Here is a 21819-nt window from a genome sequence, read left to right as displayed (position 1 = left end):
CTAAATATTTTATATTTCATTCGAGCCTAAATAACCAAAAATTTCTATCATTTAAACCGTTCAATTCTCACTTACTACTAAATAAGTTCTCAAGTTTCTTAAAATTGAAAAATTAAATCTTACTTTCCTCGAATATCGTCCATTTTTTTTTTTAATCTCGAAAATTGCACAATTATCCATGAGTCCTCAGTATTCCCAATTTCATTTTATAGATTTCCCGCATCATAAGGTTCAATAGCCTTAATTTATTAAACCCAAAATTAATTCCCATAACACGTCTTACATTTCTATAAATACTTAAAATCCCAAGTGTTTCTCAAAAGCTCGCAATTACATCCTTAAAATTTTGGAACTTGCACTCTGGCCCTTACAGTTTTCCAAATTTACATTTTGGCCCTACAACTCTTCGAAATTTGCATCATTGTCCCCATAAATTTTTTTTTCATCTTTACCTCATTAAACTTTTAAATTCTTGAACTCAGAATTAAATCCCAAAATATTGTAAATTCAAAAATAGTCCCTTAGAATTTTGTTTTGCACCTAGGTCCTCAAATTATGGGTTATTACAATTGGATCCTTAAAATTCTTACTTTATGCAATTCAATCCTTAAATCCAACTAGGTAGAGCATGCATCCGAAATAATTTCTACAATTTTATACTTCCCAAGAATCGTCGTAGTCTTCGAATCATTAATCTTTACAGGGAATCCCCAAAATTTAATTCAACTAGCAACCATGAACCATCATTAATTTCTTGTAAATTCTACAAGTCCTGAAAATATTCATAATCTTTAAGTTTAACTTATAGCCCATAAGTAGAACATCAGTACTACTAACCCAAAAATTAATATAGTCAAATATTTTACGACCTCTCCTAATGCCCAATAGAAAAATTCTTATTTATGTCCGGTGGGGGTGGAGATGCATTTCCCTCCTACCTCTGATACTCACCGTCCTCATGACGGCGTTCATCATCCCTCGCGCGCTAAACAAGGCGTCTAGAAGGAATATTGTTCCATACATAACCCGTACGTAACTAACATGCATAATTCCATAATTTATTTTAACTGAACTCTGAAATACTGAAAATCTGGAAGCATACTGACAAAATAATTCATGCTTTAAATAAAATGCTGAACAAAATGCTGAATTGTAAAACTTACAGACTGAAGACGTGACTTCGTGAGCTTCTCGTGGTCAGTAGTAGTGTAACCCTTTACAAGAACATAAGCTCTGATACCAACTGTGAAGGCCCGAAAATCCTTACTTGAAAATTTGCGGAAAATTTAAAAAATATCTATATGACTTGATTGAAGTGTCAAAGGAGATATAAACATGCCTTGGTTTGTTTTGACTGAAAACAAACAAATTAACGACTCCGCGCGGCGGAGACGGAGTGCTCTTCACTTCCTCACTTAATTCCTTTAAATTAAGCATGCACCATAATTATTATAATAGCGTAAAAATCGTAAACGTGATGCATGAACATTTAAAAATTTTATGATTTGTGCTCAGGGCGCTGCTAGGACTAAAATCTCACTCCGGGTGTAAAATGACCATTTTGCCCCTGGAACCCGAAAATTACTATTTTACCCCTGGACCTCTAAAATTGAGCCGAAGCTTAACAAACTCCTTAAAATATCCCAAAACATTTTTAAAAGCATCCCTAAACATAAACTTGAGTTCATTTCATAACTTAACCGAATTGTTTTAAAACTTAGACCGGAGTCCCGATTTTAACCCGAATCAACTCCAAACTTAACCGAATTTTACCCAACTCAAAACATGACTTAACAACACCATACCAGACCTGAATCCACCCAAATTCGAACCTCTTAGAACCCCTACAACCCTGCTGGTATGCTGCTGTATTTTCCAGCACCTAATCTTAAAAACCCAATTGCTCAAATTGGTCCTAGCTTGCTAGCCACTCCAACCAACCCCTAACCAATCTACTAGGGACCAAAACCAGACCATAAGGGATCTACCAGACCCACACAAACAGCTCAATGCAGCCTACACAATCAGCCCGATCGCTATGCCCACCCAAGACACCAAACGAACCCAACTCGATCCACAATGCTTGGGGATGGTTCCAGCAAGAGCCGAGCCCTTCCAAGCCTTGTCTTAGACACACTAGGGTCTGGTCTAAGCCTCAGCGAGGTCCCTGCCGTGATGGTTGACTCAAGATCGAGCCACCCGTGAAGTATTCTTCTCTCGTCCCTACACTCGTATACATCCAGTAACTTTCCTACCCCTCATGACAGCAATTCAACATTACCAGCAGCCTCTAGACACTCAAGAACCGCAGCCCCTTGCACCAAGAATTCAGAAAAACGTGAATGATACATAAAGGGTGCAAGAAAACACATGAAAACCAAGATCCTTTCAAACACATGCTTGGATAGGAAATTCTTATGCATGAACACAACCATCAGTATAAAAGCATGTATGATGCATAAAAATGATACAAATGCGTGCCTTGATGTTTCTACGCAAGAACGTCGAAGAAATGAGCAACGGGGAAGCGCCGGCGGAATTTCTTCTTTGCAAAAGTGATAACCGAAGCTTTTACATGACATAACACACATTTATCCTACATGGCGTGAATCATACAAGGGGGAGAATACTTGCGTGTCTTATAATGGGTGAAGCTCAAGAACAAGTCAAAACCGGTAGTTGCAAATAATGGCACCTATGGGCCTCTAGTTGAATGATGAAAGGGATGGAATTAATGGGTTCTGATGCCCTCCCTCATTCGGGTACCTATGGGCGGGTCCGAGCCCACCCCAAAGTAAGGCCTAGCCCACCTCGTGGTCAGGAATCCAAGCCCATAATCCGAGCCCACCCCAAAGTAAGGCCTAGCCCACCTCGTGGTCAGGAATCCAAGCCCATAATCCGAGCCCACCCCAAAGTAAGACCTAGCCCACCCCGTGGTCAGGAACCCAAGCCTACGGATCATAGCCCATGGTTCCGAGCCCTTCGTGAGGTCGGCGATCCAAGACCCCAACATAGCGGAGGGATAAGAAGATATGCTCAGCAATAAATAAAAGAACCGATAAATGCGGGATGCGGGTAAATCCCGATAATATAGGAGATAGAGTCCTAGCCGCCGTCGGGATAGTAGTAGAGGCCCCTTATCTCGGGCGGGGATCTATCTCGAGAGGAGTTCTATCCGGGTGGGGAGCTCATCCCCCCCCCTATAAAATACCATGAAGGGGTACAAGGTTTGATTCATTCATAGTCTACTACTCACTTATAACTTCTATACTGCACCTCTTAAGTTTGCTCCCTAAGACTGACTTAAGCATCGGAGGGGTTACGTCGGATAATCTTCCGACGCCCCCTAACGTTCTTTTTGATTTTCTATACAGATCCCCGAGTGCTGACTCACCCCATCATAAAGATTCAAATACTCTCCAGACCGAACCCGAGGTAACAATTTTGGTATCATCAATTGGCGCCGTCTGTGGGAAATTGAGAAAAAAAGAGATAAGATGGTAAACATGGAAAACATGGTCAATGGAAATCAAGAGCAAAGGAATATGCATGGTAATCAGAGCCTCACCGTGACCGAAATAACACAACTAATTACGGCCACAGTGGAGCAAGTGTTAGCAAGGCAGGGTGGGGAGGGTCCGACCTTCCCACCCCTCGGGCCAGAAGGCCAGTTGGCTGAAATTCAAAGGATGAGGGAAGATATTGATCAATTAAAGGATAGTCGGAAGGAGAATCTCCCCCAAACGGCCAGGGCAATACCATTTTCCGTTGAAATATTAGCTGAGGAATTGCCAAAAAATTTCAAGTTCCCGAATATTGCTGAATATGACGGGAAGGGAGACCCCGAAGACCATCTTGCACGCTTCGAAAACGCCGCACTCCTACATCAGTATTCAGACCCAATTAAATGTCGGGTCTTCCTCACGACTCTGATAGGATCGGCGCAGCAGTGGTTCAATCTCCTCCGACCAGGAGACATCAGAACTTTCCCAGATTTCAGTCGAGCTTTTCTCCATCAGTTCGCAAGCAGCAAAAAGCATCCCATCACTCCTTATAGCCTCTTCACTATGAGACAGCAAGAACATGAGGGTCTACGGGCATATATGCGGAGGTTCAGTGCCGTGGTCATCGAAATACCATCTGCCACATCCGACCTACTAATCAGTGCTTTCATTCAAGGGCTTACCACGAAAGATTTCCTCAAGTCGTTAATAAAAAAGCCAGCGAGTACTTATGATGAACTTCTAGCCCGAGCAGAAAAATATGTCAACCTCGAGGAGGTCCAGCTCGCCCGAGCCCACCGAGGGAAAGAACCGCCTATCAGTCCCAAGAGGCTGAAGCTCACTAAACCCGACGCTCGTACTGATCGGCCGACCCGGCCAGAACCCTTGGGCCAGTTCGCCGCGTATACCCCGCTCAAAGTTAGCAGACTCCGAGCCCTCCAGATATGTGAGAACAAACATCTTATTCAGAGGCCCCGGGGGAGCGATCAAGGACCCCGAAGGCCTAGGTCGGATAAATTTTGCGACTTCCACAAAGATTATGGGCATACCACTGATGAGTGTAAACATCTGGGCCACGAAATAGAACGCATCGTCCAACAAGATGCCCAGATGAAGGACATTTTAACTCAGCAGGAACCTGATTACAGACCCCCAAAGAGGGCCAGGGAAGACCCCGACTACAGAGAAAGAAAGAGGAGGAGCCAGCCCCGCGACGAGCAATATCATCTCCCTGAACAAAATCAGCCCGGACCCAACCGACAGCCGCGCCCTCCCCCTCGCGGGGTTATAAACATGATATCAGGAGGACCCACTGATGGGGACTCCAACCGGGCCAGAAAAATGAGTATCAGAAGGTTAACGAATGCAGAAATCACCGGGGTAAAACCGCGAGCAGGACCCCTCATATCGTTCGGGCCAGAGGATCTAATTGGGTTGACAGACCCCCATAATGACGCCTTGATCATCCGGGCTACGATAGCTAATTATGAAGTGGCCCGGATATTTGTGGACTCGGGAAGCTCGGTGAATGTCCTCTTTCAAGAGACTGTGGATCAGATGGATCTAGGGGAGTATAAAGTCGAACCAGTATCAACACCGTTGTTCGGATTCACTGGACACGCCGTCCAACCCATCGGTATGATAAACATGTCCCTCACACTAGGGGACGCTGGTACCAGGAAGACGAGGATCATTAGTTTTATAATTGTGAATGCTCCCTCGGCGTATAACGCGATATTGGGAAGACCAGCCATGACCGCCTTCTCCGATGTCGCCTCAGCGCTGCATCAAAAGATCAAGTTTCCAGTGGGCACGGAGGTCGGAGAAGTAAGAGGAGATCAAAAAATAGCACGGAAATGCTATGTGGAAGAAGTGCGGGTTGAACAGAAGGCCCTAAAAACCGACCATCCCGGCCGACCAAACCTCAAAAAACATGATCATCTGAACCTGATAGGGGATACCACCCTGGCATCCCCGGAGGAAGAGTGTGAAGAGACTATCATTTCCCCTCCCGTGGGAGCGGTCAAAATAGCGAAAACAATGGGTGAACCCTTGAAGAGCCAGGTAGTAGCATGCCTTCGGAGGAACAAAGACATCTTTGCTTGGTCCACAGCCGACCTCGTCGGGGTCAAGAGAGAGGTAGCCGAGCACAAACTTAATGTTTCAAGAGAATTCCGGCCCGTCTTCCAAAAGAAGCGCCATTTCGGACCTGACAAAGATGCCATTATTGAAGAGCAAGTGGGAGACTTATGAAAAGCCTGGCACATTAGGGAAGTACACTTCCCTACCTGGTTATCAAATGTCGTTCTGGTTCCAAAATCCTCCGGAAAATGGCGCATGTGCGTGGATTTCCGTGATCTGAACAAAGCATGTCCCAAGGACTGTTATCCATTGCCAAGGATAGATCAGTTGGTAGATTCCACTGCAGGCCACGAATTGTTGAGTTTCTTGGATGCCTATCAGGGATACCATCAAATCCCATTGGCAAAAGAAGATCAAGACAAGGTGAGTTTTGTAACAACCAAGGGAACTTATTGTTATGTCGTCATGCCGTTCGGCCTTAAAAACGCTGGAGCGACGTATCAGAGGTTAATGGATCGGGTGTTCAGAGGACAGATAGGAAAAAATATTGAGGTATACGTGGACGACATTCTCGTTAAAACTAAAGTGGCCGACCAGTTCATAGCCGACCTGGAACAAACTTTCCAAACACTTCGTGATTACAGGCTCAAACTCAACCCCAGCAAGTGCGCACTGGGAGTCCGAACAGGAAAATTCTTGGGGTACATGGTCACAAGAAGTGGAATTGAGGCCAACCCTCAAAAGATTGAAGCCCTAACTACCATGGGCTCTCCTCGGAATTTACAAGAGGTCCAAAGATTGGCAGGAAGAATAGCCGCTCTGGCTCGTTTCATCGCCAGATCGGCCGACCGAAGCTTCCCGTTCTTTAAAGTACTCCGGAAAGCAAAAAACTTCGAGTGGAACGAACAAAGCGAGGAAGCCTTTCAGGAGCTAAACACATATTTGAAAAAGTTACCTGTCCTCCACAAACCAGTCCGAGGGGAAGAGCTGCTGGTCTATTTGTCAGTCACCCCCCGGGCGGCCAGCTCTGTCCTAGTAAGAAAAGAAGGGATGAACCATCAGCCGGTTTACTTCGTCAGTCATGCGTTGCGAGGATCCGAGTTGAGATATACAACCCCAGAGAAGCTGACTCTGGCCTTGGTCATCACAGCGAGAAAATTAAGACCCTACTTCTTGTCGCATCCCATAACGGTCCTCACCAACAGCACCCTGGGCAGAATCGCAGAAAACCCAGACACTTCAGGGAGATTGATCAAATGGATTACCGAGCTCAGTGAGTATGATATCAAGTATGAACCTCGAAAGGCAATAAAAGCACAGGCCTTGGCCGATTTCGTGGCCGAAACGGTACAGCTAGAAGAAGAGGAACGATGGAAGATTTTCGTAGACGGGTCTTCTTGCCAGACAGGGAGTGGGGTCGGGATTGTACTTATTTCTCCATGGGGAGAAGAGACGGGGATTTCAGTCAGGCTAGACTTCAAAGCATCCAACAATGAAGCCGAATATGAAGCTCTCCTTTTGGGACTCAAAGCAGCCCGCAACTTGGGGATCTCCCGAGCCACTATATACTCAGACTCCCAATTAGCGATCCAGCAAAGCAATGGGAAATTTGAAGTAAAGGGCGATAAGATGATCAGATATGCCCACGCGATGAACAAAGCCAAAGAAGAATTCTCCGAGCTCGTCCTGGAACTTATTCCCAGAGCTGATAATGAAAAAGCGGACAAGCTGGCCAAACTGGCCAGCGCTCTAAGTTGGCAGACCGAGCCCGATCCGATGGGACGGGAGCTTGTGTCTCAACTCGAGCAGCTGGACGACGTGCTGGCCGATGTGAGGGAAGGAGATTGGAGATATGATGTTCATCAACACTTGAAACACGGAAAGTTGCCCCGAGAGGAGAAAAAAGCCAGAGAAATTAAGAAGAGGGCTCTTCGATTCGTAATTATCAATGATATTTTGTTCAAAAGGTCTTTCTCCCGACCGTTACTCAAATGCCTGGGAGAAGAAGAAGCTAATTACGTGCTCAGAGAAATACATGAGGGGTGCTGCGGAAACCATATGGGAGGCATGGCCCTTGCCCGTAAAACGCTGTTGGCAGGTTTCTTCTGGCCAACCTTGAAGAAGGATGCCTCTACCTTGGTTAGAGCTTGTCACAGCTGCCAGAAGCATGCCAACTTACAAAAGAAGCCGGCAGAGCTCATGAGGGCGGTCATCGCATCATGTCCCTTTGACCAGTGGGGCATAGACATAGTAGGGCCTTTCCCATCAGCCGCGGGGCAGAGAAAATTCTTATTGGTGGCGATTGATTACTTTTCCAAATGGGTGGAAGCCGAGCCGTTGGCCCGAATTACAGAGAGCGAAGTCCTTAAATTCCTATGGAAAAATATTGTATGTCGGTTCGGAATACCTCGGAAACTCATTTCAGACAATGGAAGACAATTCTGTGGGGCCAAAATTAAGGCTTGGTGCGACGAAATGAAAATCCAACAATTGTTCACCTCTGTGGCTTACCCCCAAGGCAATGGACAAGTTGAAGTCACCAATCGAACGATAGTACAAGCGTTAAAAGCTCGGTTAGGAAAAGCCCAAGGCAGCTGGGTAGAAGAACTCCCGAGTGTACTCTGGTCGTACAGAACCACGCCACATAGTGCCACAAAAGAAACCCCTTACAGCATGGTATATGGAGCAGAAGCAGTGCTGCCCGCAGAAATTGGACAAGAGAGCGCTCGGATCACATATTATGGCTCGGATAATGAAAATTTCCGAGCTATGGAGTTAGATTTCGCAGAAGAAAAGAGGGAGAGGGCCAAGGTAAGGATGAACGCCTACCGCAAAAGAATGATCCGAGCTTATAACAAAAAAGTATATCCCCGAGTTTTCAAAGAAGGAGACCTAGTAATGAGGAAGATCCAGCACCACGGAGAGAGAGGAAAGCTTGACCCGAAATATGAAGGCCCTTTCAAAGTGATAGGGAAGGCCGGGATCGCGGCATATTATCTGGAAGATGCTGAAGGAAAGAGAGGGAAAAGACCATGGAATGCCCAGCATTTGAAGAAATATTATGCCTAAAGAATAAGAAAAAAGGGGGAATAGACTGATACCACCCACCCCGCACATTCTACGCTTTTCTTTTTTAATTAAGTAAATTTTGGACGTGGTTATGACTGATAGTTTTATTTTAAAGTTATTTTGAACAAGGATATTTACACTCATACAAATGAAGTCCACGAATGTGGCACTTTCATTATAGAACACCGACCACCGGGTCGGCACCATTCAAACCCACGAATGTGGGGTCTCATACAAATGAAGTCCACGAATGTGGCACTTTCATTATAGAACACCGACCACCGGGTCGGCACCATTCAAACCCACGAATGTGGGGTCTCATACAAATAAAGCCCACGAATGTGGCACTATCATTACAGAATACCGACCACCGGGTCGGCACCATTCAAACCCACGAATATGGTCTCTCATACAAATAAAGTCCACGAATGTGGCACTATCATTACAGAACACCGACCACCGGGTCGGCACCATTCAAACCCACGAATGTGGGGTCTCATACAAATGAAGTCCACGAATGTGGCACTTTCATTATAGAACACCGACCACCGGGTCGGCACCATTCAAACCCACGAATGTGGGGTCTCATACAAATGAAGTCCACGAATGTGGCACTTTCATTATAGAACACCGACCACCGGGTCGGCACCATTCAAACCCACGAATGTGGGGTCTCATACAAATAAAGCCCACGAATGTGGCACTATCATTACAGAATACCGACCACCGGGTCGGCACCATTCAAACCCACGAATGTGGGGTCTCATACAAATGAAGTCCACGAATGTGGCACTTTCATTATAGAACACCGACCACCAGGTCGGCACCATTCAAACCCACGAATGTGGGGTCTCATACAAATAAAGCCCACGAATGTGGCACTATCATTACAGAATACCGACCACCGGGTCGGCACCATTCAAACCCACGAATATGGTCTCTCATACAAATAAAGTCCACGAATGTGGCACTATCATTACAGAACACCGACCACCGGGTCGGCACCATTCAAACCCACGAATGTGGGGTCTCATACAAATGAAGTCCACGAATGTGGCACTTTCATTATAGAACACCGACCACCGGGTCGGCACCATTCAAACCCACGAATGTGGGGTCTCATACAAATGAAGTCCACGAATGTGGCACTTTCATTATAGAACACCGACCACCGGGTCGGCACCATTCAAACCCACGAATGTGGGGTCTCATACAAATAAAGCCCACGAATGTGGCACTATCATTACAGAATACCGACCACCGGGTGGGCACCATTCAAACCCACGAATATGGTCTCTCATACAAATAAAGTCCACGAATGTGGCACTATCATTACAGAACACCGACCACCGGGTCGGCACCATTCAAACCCACGAATGTGGTCTCTCATACAAATAAAGTCCACGAATGTGGCACTATCATTGCAGAACGCCGACCACCGGGTCGGAACCATTCAAACCCACGAGTGAGGGGTCTCATGTAAATAAAGTCCACGAATGTGGTATTAATCCCTCAGAAGCCCGACCACTGGCTCGACATCATTCGAAACACATTAAAAAGGGCCTCATGTAAATAAAATCCACGGAGGTGACGCTGACTTAGACAAGACCGATCGCCGGCTCGGCAATTCGCTGGCCCATCAGACTATGATTTGACACAAGACGGGGTTTCTGTCATTTTTTACTTGGGGAAAATAAATTTTCAAGATTAATAACAGGACAAACATCCAGCTCGGGTTTTTACTTTAATAACTTGGCAAAAGAAATTTCCCAAAACCGAGCCCGAGCAGCCATCGTGATCAGATACCCTATACCAAGTTTGATAAGCAATAAAAATTAAGGACAGGCCAAAGAACGATTCGCTTGCATTAAGTTAAACCAGTTATTACAAAATGCCAAGATCGGCCTACAAACATAAGAAAATTAAACTAGAGGGGACTGGGGGTCGGTAGCATCGCCGTGGTCGGTCTGGCCCTCTGGTTCCAGCGCTTCCCCTTCCTCGGGCATCGCATCCAAAGCCTTATCAGAATCCAGGAAGGTCGCAGGATGGTCGGCCTCGGAATAGCCGTTGGCGCGGAATTGGGCCAGACAGCCTTTAAACCCCTCTTCAAAATAGACCGCTGCCTTCCCCGCACAAAGCCTCTCAAAGTCAGGGGACTGGATGAATGCCTCCCTTTTTTGAGACCAAATGACCTCGGACTCTTCCTCTCGCTTCCGAGCCGCCTCTTCCAAATCTCGGATCTTCTGCTCGGCAGCCTTAAGACGGTCTTGGGTGCCTTCTAGCTCACACCGAACACCATGAAGCTCATCATCATGCTCGGCCTTCAAAGCACGCATCCGTTGAGTTAACTCCCGATGCCGAGACAAGATATCCTCCATACTCCGAGCGTTGGATTGGGCCTCAGTACGAGCCTTATGAGCTCGGATGGTATACTCGCCGACCCAAGCAACAGTCTAAAAGAAAAAAAAAATATTGTCGAAGTGGTCGGAAATCAGTAGGATGTAAAGCGCATAGACACAAAGAGACATACCTGCATAAGTCCAAGGGCTATGGATTCTTCAACTAAGGAGTCTGGGGCGGAGTGCAAAATCCCTAAGTCACGCGAGGAAACTAAGTTTTGGACCATCCCCAAAGCCCCGCGCCCATCAGGATGAGCCAAAAATGATATGTCCGGACTACGAGGGGCTCCCATCCCCTCAGGGGTCACCAACTCAAGCTGAGAGGGGGTCTCGTCTATCCGACCTTTCCCCTTGCCCGTAGAAAGGTTGGTCGACTCAAGCACAGGAGGGCATAGGGGTTGAGAACCCGAGCCCGACCCCTCTTTCATAATCTTCTTCTTGGAAGGCTTGGGACCAGGGGACTCGGATAGGGCAGCCTCAGTGGAGGATTCAGCTTTCTTCCTCTTTAACTTGGCCATTTCTGCCTTCATCTCCGCCTTCATCCCGGCTTTCATTATGCGGTCGTCTGCAAACATAACAAAACAATAAGAGTACGGGAGGAAATAGCATGGATATAGTCATGGGAAGGGAAAAGAATCAGGGGTCGGAGGACCCTACCTATGTCCCCTCCAGCCCCACTTTCTTCCGACTGAACCCGAAATGGTAAAGCAAGTCATCCTCTACTAAACTCTCAATATTAAAACACCTCACACTCATAGTAGCCAGGAAGTTGGTAAAGTCATGGGTCGGCGCAATGGCGATTTTGGGTATGGTAAAGTTCATAACCCAGTCCATGTCACAACGCCACGGTTTAGGGGACTTCACGAAAAAATATCGGTTATGCCATCCTTTGTGGGAGTCCGGCTTCCCTTTCAAAAATTTGTGATCGGGGTGGATAGACAAATAGAACCGACCCGGGGCAAACTTTCTAATTTGTAGAAACTTCAACAAGTTCCCGATCCTAATGGGAACCGCGAAAAACTTAAAGAGAACACCCAAGGCCATAAGAGAACTAATGGAATTGGGACTCAATTGGCTCGGACATATCTGAAAGTAGCCACATATGTTTTGGATAAATTTGGGGACGGGGAACCTCAGACCCATCTCCACCTGGTCAACATAAAAGGTGTGGTATCCGGGAGGGGGAAGATGGGCTCGGTCCATCCGACCAGGGATTCGTATCTTATACCTACGGGGCATACCCGATCCCTCTCTAATAGAAGGGCCCAGGTCGGGATCAAGGTGGGACGCTAAGACCTCATACCAGGGTCGGCCCTCCTCCTTTAAGTGAACTTCATCGGCTTTCAATTGCCTCAGACGCTGTGACTTCTCCACTCGGGTCTCAGAAAGGTCGGGCTCGGAACCCTCTATATTCACTCCTCGAAGGTCACCAAGGGGCTCGGAAGGACCGTGCTCGGGTTTAGAGGGACCAGGTTCGTCCGCTCCAGAGGGAGGCTTATCTAGATAATTAGCCACTTCTCGGATAGCCGACTCGTCAGGGGAAGACATCTCCTAAATTATGCTAAGGGAGAACAAAGGAACTTACAGAGTACAGGGGTCAGATCACACTGGTCGGGCGTCAACGCGCTGGTCGGACAAGCTCTCGAAATTTTGGCAGAGTAACAGTTCGGGAAGAACAAGTGGGAAAATGGAAAGAGCGTCCCTCATTTTATACTAAGAGAGGCGTGATGCTAGTCGTCCGATTTCCCAGCTTCAAGGGCCCGGATCTTCTTGGGAGGTGTACGGTTTCTTGGGGAACCGTGATGTCAGAAAATCTGGACCGCTCAATCACTTTTCACGCGGATCGACTCCGGGACCGACCGATGTGCCACGTAGGAGCAAAGAAGCACACCAGCAATATTAATAAAAAACCCGAAAAAAAATTGTTATTGTCAAACAAAAAGGGGGCTCGGGACCCGACCAGTTTTGTTAAGTCTAAACTTCATACTTCCTTTAGACTAAGAAGGGGTACTATTGATGCCCTCCCTCATTCGGGTACCTATGGGCGGGTCCGAGCCCACCCCAAAGTAAGGCCTAGCCCACCTCGTGGTCAGGAATCCAAGCCCATAATCCGAGCCCACCCCAAAGTAAGGCCTACCTCGTGGTCAGGAATCCAAGCCCATAATCCGAGCCCACCCCAAAGTAAGACCTAGCCCACCCCGTGGTCAGGAACCCAAGCCTACGGATCATAGCCCATGGTTCCGAGCCCTTCGTGAGGTCGGCGATCCAAGACCCCAACATAGCGGAGGGATAAGAAGATATGCTCAGCAATAAATAAAAGAACCGATAAATGCGGGATGCGGGTAAATCCCGATAATATAGGAGATAGAGTCCTAGCCGCCGTCGGGATAGTAGTAGAGGCCCCTTATCTCGGGAGGGGATCTATCTCGAGAGGAGTTCTATCCGGGTGGGGAGCTCATCCTCCCCCCTATAAAATACCATGAAGGGGTACAAGGTTTGATTCATTCATAGTCTACTACTCACTTATCACTTCTATACTGCACCTCTTAAGTTTGCTCCCTAAGACTGACTTAAGCATCGGAGGGGTTACGTCGGATAATCTTCCGACGCCCCCTAACGTTCTTTTTGATTTTCTATACAGATCCCCGAGTGCTTACTCACCCCATCATAAAGATTCGAATACTCTCCAGACCGAACCCGAGGTAACAATTTTGGTATCATCAGGTTCTGAGAAGGTGTCGGCTAGTTGGGGGAGGAAAAGACTAGATTATTGGTTAATTGAGTTTAGGTGGTTAATTATATAGATCAAATATTATTTAATGGGCCTAAATTGTTTAATTAAAGATTAAAAAGATAATTAAGACCTATAAACTCAAAAGTAAGTTCATTGAGCTCAAACTCACTTATGAAAAATATTTCGAGTTGAAAAGATTTTGAAATGATTAGTCGAACCCTTAAAAAGTCCCCCGATTCGATAAAATTTGAGTACCGATTAAAAATAAAATCTTACGGGTAAAAATACTTAAAAATTCCCTTTTTTGTAAAATACACTTAAAAATGCTTTACCTTAATTTATAAAAATATTTCATGTAATAAAATAATTTTTCTGAAAATTCTCCGGTCCGGTCCTCGTCCGAACGTGAAATGCAACTTAAAAATCTTAATGCAAGAACTTTTAAAATTTCATGAACTAAATTCCATCATGCATTAATTATGCATAAATTACATAAAATAATTAAAAACATAATTTAATGAAATAACATGCTAAATTACCACCTCTTAAATAAGTTTTTTATTAACTTATCTCAATACTCCATCTCCAGTCCGGCCTCACTGAAATAACTGAAATGCTAAAAAAATCAACTACTGAACTGAACTAATAAAATAACTAACCTCAAAGAAATGCATTTAAAATAATCATGCAATGAAGTTAAATTAAATTTAAAAATCTAGAATTATGCATGACTTATACGTAGACTGATTTACGGGTTCTACATGACAAGTAGTAGATTACAACTTTATTGTGAAAAGTTTAGCCCATAAAGTAATCCATAAATAGAATCCCTCCCCTTCTTAGTCCTAGGAAAGCCCAAAATAAAGTCCATAGAAATGTCAGTTCAAGTTCTTTTTAAGAATAGCACGCAAAAGTGTTCCCAAAGTTCTAATGACAACTTCAGTTTGTCCATTCCTTTGAGGATGACAAGTAGTAGATTACAACTTTATTGTGCAAAGTTTAGCCCATAAAGTAATCCAAAAATAGAATCCCTCCCCTTCTTAGTCCTAGGCAACCCCAAAATAAAGTCCATAAAAATGTCAGTCCAAGTTCTTTTAAGAATAGCACGCCAAAGTGTTCCCAAAGTTCTATTTACAACTTCAGTTTGTCCATCCGTTTGAGGATGACAAGTAGTAGAAAACAACAATTTTGTGCCAAGTTTTTCCCATAAAGTATTCCAAAAATAGAATCCCTCCCCTTCTTAGTCCTAGGCTACCCCAAAATAAAGTCTATATAAATGTCATTCCAAGTTCTTTTTAAGAATAGCAAGCAAAAGTGTTCCCAAAGTTCTATTGACAACTTCAGTTTGTCCATCCGTTTGAAGATGACAAGTAGTAGATTACAACTTTATTGTGCAAAGTTTAGCCCATAAAGTAATACATAAATAGAATCCCTCCCCTTCTTAGTCCTAGGCAACCACAAAATAAAGTCCATAGAAATGTCAGTCCAAGTTCTCTTTAAGAATAGCACGCAAAAGTGTTCCCAAAGTTCTATTGACAACTTCAGTTTGTCCATCCGTTTGAGGATGACAAGTAGTAGATTACAACTTTATTGTGCAAAGTTTAGCCCATAAAGTAATCCATAAATAGAATCCCTCCCCTTCTTAGTCATAGGCAACTCCAAAATAAAGTCTATAGAAATGTCAGTCCAAGTTCTTTTAAGAATAGCACGCAAAAGTGTTCCCAAAGTTCTATTTATAACTTCAGTTTGTCCATCCGTTTGAGGATGACAAGTAGTAGAAAACAACAATTTTGTGCCAAGTTTATCCCATAAAGTATTCCAAAAATAGAATCCCTCCCCTTATTAGTCCTAGGCTACCCCAAAATAAAGTCCATAGAAATGTCAGTCCAAGTTCTTTTTAAGAATAGCACGCAAAAGTGTTCCTAAAGTTCTATTGACAACTTCAGTTTGTCCATCCGTTTGAGGATGACAAGTAGTAGATTACAACTTTATTGTGCAAAGTTTAGCCCATAAAGTAATCCATAAATAGAATCTCTCCCCTTCTTAGTCATAGGCAACTCCAAAATAAAGTCAATAGAAATGTCAGTCCAAGTTCTTTTAAGAATAGCACGCAAAAGTGTTCCCAAAGTTCTATTTACAACTTCAGTTTGTCCATCCGTTTGAGGATGACAAGTAGTAGAAAACAACAGTTTTGTGCCAAGTTTATCCCATAAAGTATTCCAAAAATAGAATCCCTCCCCTTCTTAGTTCTAGGCTACCACAAAATAAAGTTTATAGAAATGTCAGTCCAAGTTCTTTTTTAGAATAACACGCAAAAGTGTTCCCAAACTTCTATTGACAACTTCAGTTTGTCCATCCGTTTGAGGATGACAAGTAGTAGATTACAACTTTATTGTGCAAAGTTTAGCCCATAAATTAATCCATAAATAGAATCCCTCCCCTTCTTAGTCATAGGCAACTCCAAAATAAAGTCTATAGAAATGTCAGTCCAAAATCTTTTAAGAATAGCACGCAAAAGTGTTCCCAAAGTTCTATTTACAACTTCAGTTTGTCCATCCGTTTGAGGATGACAAGTAGTAGAAAACAACAATTTTGTGCCAAGTTTATCCCATAAAGTATTCCAAAAATAGAATCTGATATGAATCTTTGCACGAATAAATAGCAAACACGATTAAACAATCGCACCCTCTATTTAATTACGATTATAAGATCCGTGTGTTTTTCCCGATCTTTTGAATCAAGTAATTTGGTGTGTTATTCACCTCTAAACTAGAAAAGTTTAGCAACAAATAAACACGAAGATAAACAATCGAAAGTTGATACGAACCTTCTAAGAACGACGCCTACGACAATCCGCACAAGCACGACCGACAAACGCCACAAAGTTAGAAACTTTGATAAGTTTGATTTTTGATGCACAAAGCTAAAGCCTTGAAAGTTGAGAGAAAATCTCAAAAGTTTGATAAAACTCAAAATATTATGTCTAATGTGTTCAGAATTTCGTCCAACCTAGTCTAGATATCAAAAGATACCAAAAATCTAGTCTCCCAAAATAATAAAACTCTAGAAAAGGAAATAAATCCGCGCAGAAAACAGAGGACACGGACCCCGTGCAGACGTCCGTAGACGGGTCCGTGTACATACTGTAAAACTCTTCACTCGGAATCAAGCGACACGGACCCCGTGCTCACCTTCGTGTACGGGTCCGTGTAGGCACTGTATTCGCCAACTTCAAAGGGCACGGACCCCGTGCCTGGGTCCGTCTCCAGGTCCGTGTAGGCACTGGATTTGCTCATCCCAGCTTGGAAAGGACACGGACCCCGTGTGCAGGTCCGTGTACACGTCCGTGTGGCCTCGGGTTTCTCCAGCAAAGCTTGAATGACATTCCGTTGGCCTCCAAACGTACTCCCTTGCATCACGACCTCTTCCGGCTTGCTCATGACTCCTTGTAGCGCCTCCTTGAATCTCTTTAGTCGACCCCTCGTGATTGGTCCCTCCGGCAACTGCAAAGGATCCCATGCTTTCCTTGGAACGTCCACGTTCGCATCATCCTCCCCTTCTTGAAAAGGATTTGTCCTCAAATCTTGCTCGTCTCCTACATCAAACAACGACAAGTCACTAACATTAAAAGTAGAGCTAACATTATACTCACCCGGCAAGTCGAGTTTGTAGGCATTGTCATTGATCCTCTCAAGAACTTGGAACGGTCCATCGCCCCTAGGTAATAGCTTTGAGCGTCGCTTCTCCGGAAACCTCTCCTTCCTCAAGTGTAGCCACACCCAATCGCCCTTCTCGAATACCACCTTCTTTTTCCCTTTGTTGGCTTGCTTGGCATATTGCTCATTCTTCTTCTCAATGTTGGCTTTGGCCTTTTCATGCAACCCCCTAACAAATTCAGCCTTCTTTTTGCCATCCATGTTTAACCTTTCACTCACAGGTAAAGACATCAAATCCAACGGAGTCAAAGGATTAAAACCGTATACAATTTCAAATGGTGAATAGTTAGTAGTAGAATGCACACAACGATTATACGCAAACTCAACAAATGGCAAGCAATCCTCCCAATTCTTTAAGTTCTTCTTGAGAATAGCACGTAATAAAGTTCCTAACGTCCTATTAACTACCTCCGTTTGACCATCAGTCTGAGGATGACAGGTCGTAGAAAACAGTAATTTAGTGCCAAGTTTAGCCCACAGTGTTTTCCAGAAATAACTTAGGAATTTAACATCACGGTCCGACACAATGGTCCTAGGCATGCCATGTAGCCTAACAACTTCTCTGAAGAATAGGTCCGCAATATTAGATGCATCATCAGTCTTGTGACAAGCAATGAAGTGTGCCATTTTAGAAAACCTATCCACAACAACAAATATAGAGTCCCTCCCCTTCTTTGTCCTAGGTAATCCCAAAACAAAGTCCATAGATATATCAACCCAAGGTTCGCTAGGGACGGGAAGTGGTGTATATAATCCATGTGGTAGTGTCCTAGACTTAGCTTGTCTACAAGTTATGCACTTCTCACAAATACGCTCAACATCACGCTTCATGTGTGGCCAATAAAAATGTTCATGCAATGCACTTAAAGTCTTAGCCACCCCAAAGTGTCCCATTAGGCCACCCCCATGTGCCTCCCTAACAAGTAATTCACGAATCGATGACTTGGGAATGCACAATCTATCCTCTCTAAACAAGAAACCTTTATGCAAGTAGAATTTATCATGTGGACCATGCATACAAGTTTCAAATACTTCCTTAAAATCATCATCTAGCACATACAACTCTTTAACAAGTTCAAACCCCAATATTTTAGATTCCAAAGTAGAGAAAAGTACATACCTCCGTGATAGTGCGTCGGCCACTACATTTTCCTTACCTTGCTTATACTTGATCATGTAGGGGAATGTCTCTATGAAGGCCACCCACTTAGCATGCCTCTTGTTCAGCTTTTGTTGCCCCTTAAGGTGCTTAAGAGACTCATGATCCGTGTGAATCACAAACTCCTTAGGCCTCAAGTAGTGCTGCCACGTCTTTAGGGTCCTCACAAGTGCGTAGAACTCCTTATCATACGTGGGATAGTTCAATGCCGCTCCATTGAGCTTCTCACTAAAGTATGCCACCGGCCGCCCTCCTTGCATCAACACTCCACCAATACCTACACCTGATGCATCACATTCAATTTCAAAAGTATTAGCAAAATCAGGTAACACAAGTAAAGGAGCATTAATTAATTTTTGCTTGATAATATTAAAGGTCTTCTCTTGCTCCTCGCCCCAACAGAATGGGACGTTCTTCTTGATGACCGCCGTCATCGGTGCCGCCAATGTGCTAAAATCCTTTACAAACCTCCTATAGAAGCTTGCAAGACCATGAAAGCTTCGGACTTGACCAACAGTAGTAGGCGATGGCCAATCCCGAATAGCACTTACCTTGTCTTCATCCACTTGTATCCCTTGTGAACTCACAACTAAACCAAGAAACACAAGTTTGTTTGTACAAAAATCACACTTCTTTAAGTTAGCATACAAATTTTCAGCCCTTAATGTGATTAGCACAAGTTTCAAGTGTTTAACATGCTCTTCAAGATTCTTGCTATACACTAGGATATCATCAAAGTAAACCACAACAAATTTACCTATATGTGCACGCAAGACATGATTCATTAACCTCATAAAGGTGCTAGGTGCATTAGTTAAGCCAAAAGGCATAACCATCCACTCATACAACCCATACTTAGTTTTAAAAGCAGTTTTCCACTCATCACCTTCCCTCATTCTAATTTGATGGTAGCCACTCCTCAAATCAATTTTACTAAAGATGCAAGAACCATGCAATTCATCTAACATATCATCTAGCCTAGGTATGGGGTGCCTATACTTAATGGTTATGTTATTGATTGCCCTACAATCCACACACATACGCCATGAGCCATCTTTCTTAGGAACTAGTAAAACAGGCACCGCACAAGGTGACATGGACTCACGCACATAACCTTTATCTAATAACTCACTTACCTGCCTTTGTAGTTCCTTAGTCTCCTCCGGATTGCTCCTATAAGCTGGACGGTTCGGCAAGGCACTCCCGGGCACCAAATCAATTTGGTGTTCAATCCCCCTCAATGGTGGTAAGCCTTGAGGTAGCTCCTCCGGAAATACATCGTCAAATTCCTGCAATAGTGAAACAACAATGCTCGGAAGGGATCCGGCTATATCACTTGTGTTAAGGAGAATCTCCTTGTAAAGAATTAACACAAGTGGCTCATGTGTGTGCAACAAGTGTTTTACCTCACCTTTTTTGGCCATATAAGATTTCTTTTTGGCCTCTTTCCTCTCTTTTTCTTTCCCCTCATTTTCTTTCCTCTCTTTTTTTGTTTTTATGGCTATCTCACTCTTTTGATCACTCTTTTTTTCAGCCATTTCATTTTTGTTTTCTAAGGCCACCTCACTTTTGAATTCACTCTTTTTTTCGGCCTCATCTCTCTTTTTCTTTTTCAAATGGTCCTCCAACACTTGCTTTGGGGACAAAGGAAGTAATACAACGGTTTCTTTCTTCAAGACAAACGAATACTTATTCTTGAACCCATCATGTGATACACGCCTATCATATTGCCAATGTCTACCCAACAAGACATGACATGCATGCATAGGTACCACATCACACAAAACCTCATCCACATACTTCCCAATAGAAAATGACACTAGAACTTGCCTATTTACCTTCACCTCCGCACAATCGTTCAACCATTGAAGCCTATATGGTTGAGGATGTTTTATTGTAGGCAATCCCAATTTTCCCACCATCTCAACACTAGCCACATTAGTGCAACTCCCCCCATCTATGATTACATTGCAAACCTTACCATTCACAAAACATCTAGTGTGGAACAAATTCTCCCTTTGGCTAGCCTCTTCATCCTTGACTTGGGCACTCATGATTCGCCTAGTCACTAGCGCTTCTCCTACAACCGCCCCATATCCCTCATCGGGATCCCCCAACTCCGGCATATCATCATCACTACCCTCGCCATCCCCCTCACTTTGAGACTCATACTCACCATAATCATTTAAGAACATGACTCTCTTATTAGGACACTCACTAGCAATATGGCCCAACCCTTGACATCTAAAACATTTTGTATCTCTAGAACGAGTAGTAGGAATTTCAGATTTACCTTGTACTCCATGTCTAGGTGTCTCTTGCTTTGGTTCAAACTTAGGCTTGGTCACCACTTTGCTATCATCTCGCTTGGCCGCATTTGGTCGCCAAGAAGAAGACGAACCCCCGGTTTGGTTGGTGCGACCAACTCCACGCCTTTTGAGTTGTTGCTCCACCTTCATGGCCATTTGCACCATCTCGTATAGATCCAAGTAGTGCCGAAGCTCAACTTGATCTTGGATTTCCCTGTTCAAACCACAAAGAAAACGAGCCATTGTTGCTTCATTATCTTCCTCAATATTGGCCCTAATCATGACTACTTCCATCTCCTTATAGTAGTCCTCCACACTCTTTAACCCTTGCCTTAAGGTTTGTAGCCTCTTAAACATCTCTCTATAGTAGTGGTTAGGCACAAATCTTTTTCTCATCACTCTCTTCATCTCATCCCAAGACTCAATAGGTCTCTCATTACACCTCCTTTTAGTGGTCACTAATTGATCCCACCAAATGAGAGCATAGTCTAAGAACTCTACCACCGCCAACCTCACCTTCTTTTGTTCGGAGTAGTGGTGACACTCAAAAACAAATTCTACCCTCTTTTCCCATTCTAAGTACGCCACCGGGTCAGACTTCCCATGGAACGAAGGGATTTTCATCTTAATGCTACCCAAGTGACCATCTTCCCTAGTCTCCTCAAATCTACTCCTCATGGCTTCCCTTCTTCCTCTACCAAATCCTCTACCTCTTCCATTCCTACCCCAATTCTCATTTTGACTCTCATCTCCTCCCCCAAAATCATATTCCTCATCTTCGCCTCTACCCGAATCCTTAGGCCTAGACTTACTCCCACTAACACTAACCTCTAGTTTACCCATCCTCT

General features: G+C 44.2%; 2 protein-coding genes across 2 annotated transcripts; both read right to left on the bottom strand.

Moving 5' to 3' along the window:
* Positions 1-10492: 10492 nt before the first annotated feature.
* Positions 10493-12377, bottom strand: LOC140820554 (uncharacterized). Its single transcript, XM_073180845.1, has 2 exons — positions 11185-12377; positions 10493-11107 (listed from the first exon to the last, which is right to left on the bottom strand). The coding sequence occupies exons 1-2, from the start codon at positions 11626-11628 to the stop codon at positions 10577-10579; spliced, it is 975 nt and encodes a 324-aa protein (XP_073036946.1). The 5' UTR covers positions 11629-12377; the 3' UTR covers positions 10493-10576.
* A 4419-nt stretch (positions 12378-16796) lies between these two features.
* LOC140820553 (uncharacterized) lies at positions 16797-21595 on the bottom strand. Its single transcript, XM_073180844.1, has 7 exons — positions 20378-21595; positions 19699-19951; positions 18624-19251; positions 17723-18491; positions 17440-17575; positions 17266-17379; positions 16797-16801 (listed from the first exon to the last, which is right to left on the bottom strand). Exons 1-7 carry the CDS (start codon positions 21593-21595, stop codon positions 16797-16799), a joined length of 3123 nt encoding a protein of 1040 aa, XP_073036945.1.
* Positions 21596-21819: the final 224 nt, after the last annotated feature.

The sequence above is a fragment of the Primulina eburnea genome, unplaced genomic scaffold (assembly GCF_022965805.1).
Source record: "Primulina eburnea isolate SZY01 unplaced genomic scaffold, ASM2296580v1 ctg1208, whole genome shotgun sequence".
NCBI classification, from domain to species: domain Eukaryota; kingdom Viridiplantae; phylum Streptophyta; class Magnoliopsida; order Lamiales; family Gesneriaceae; genus Primulina; species Primulina eburnea.
Note: the sequence above shows the minus strand (reverse complement) of the source record. Positions and strands in the feature narration are given on the sequence as shown.

What these genes read in the sequence shown, in the direction of transcription:
- LOC140820554 (XM_073180845.1), bottom strand. Translation starts at nt 11,628, where the DNA reads ATGTTTGCAGACGACCGCATAATGAAAGCCGGGATGAAGGCGGAGATG. An exon ending in TAGCCCTTGGACTTATGCAG is followed by an intron (nt 11,108 to 11,184) that starts GTATGTCTCTTT and finishes TTTTTCTTTTAG; the next exon opens with ACTGTTGCTTGGGTCGGCGA.
- LOC140820553 (XM_073180844.1), bottom strand. Translation starts at nt 21,595, where the DNA reads ATGAAAATCCCTTCGTTCCATGGGAAGTCTGACCCGGTGGCGTACTTA. An exon ending in GCCGACGCACTATCACGGAG is followed by an intron (nt 18,492 to 18,623) that starts GTATGTACTTTT and finishes TAAATTCTACTT; the next exon opens with GCATAAAGGTTTCTTGTTTA. An exon ending in CTACAAACTCGACTTGCCGG is followed by an intron (nt 17,380 to 17,439) that starts GTGAGTATAATG and finishes TTGATGTAGGAG; the next exon opens with ACGAGCAAGATTTGAGGACA.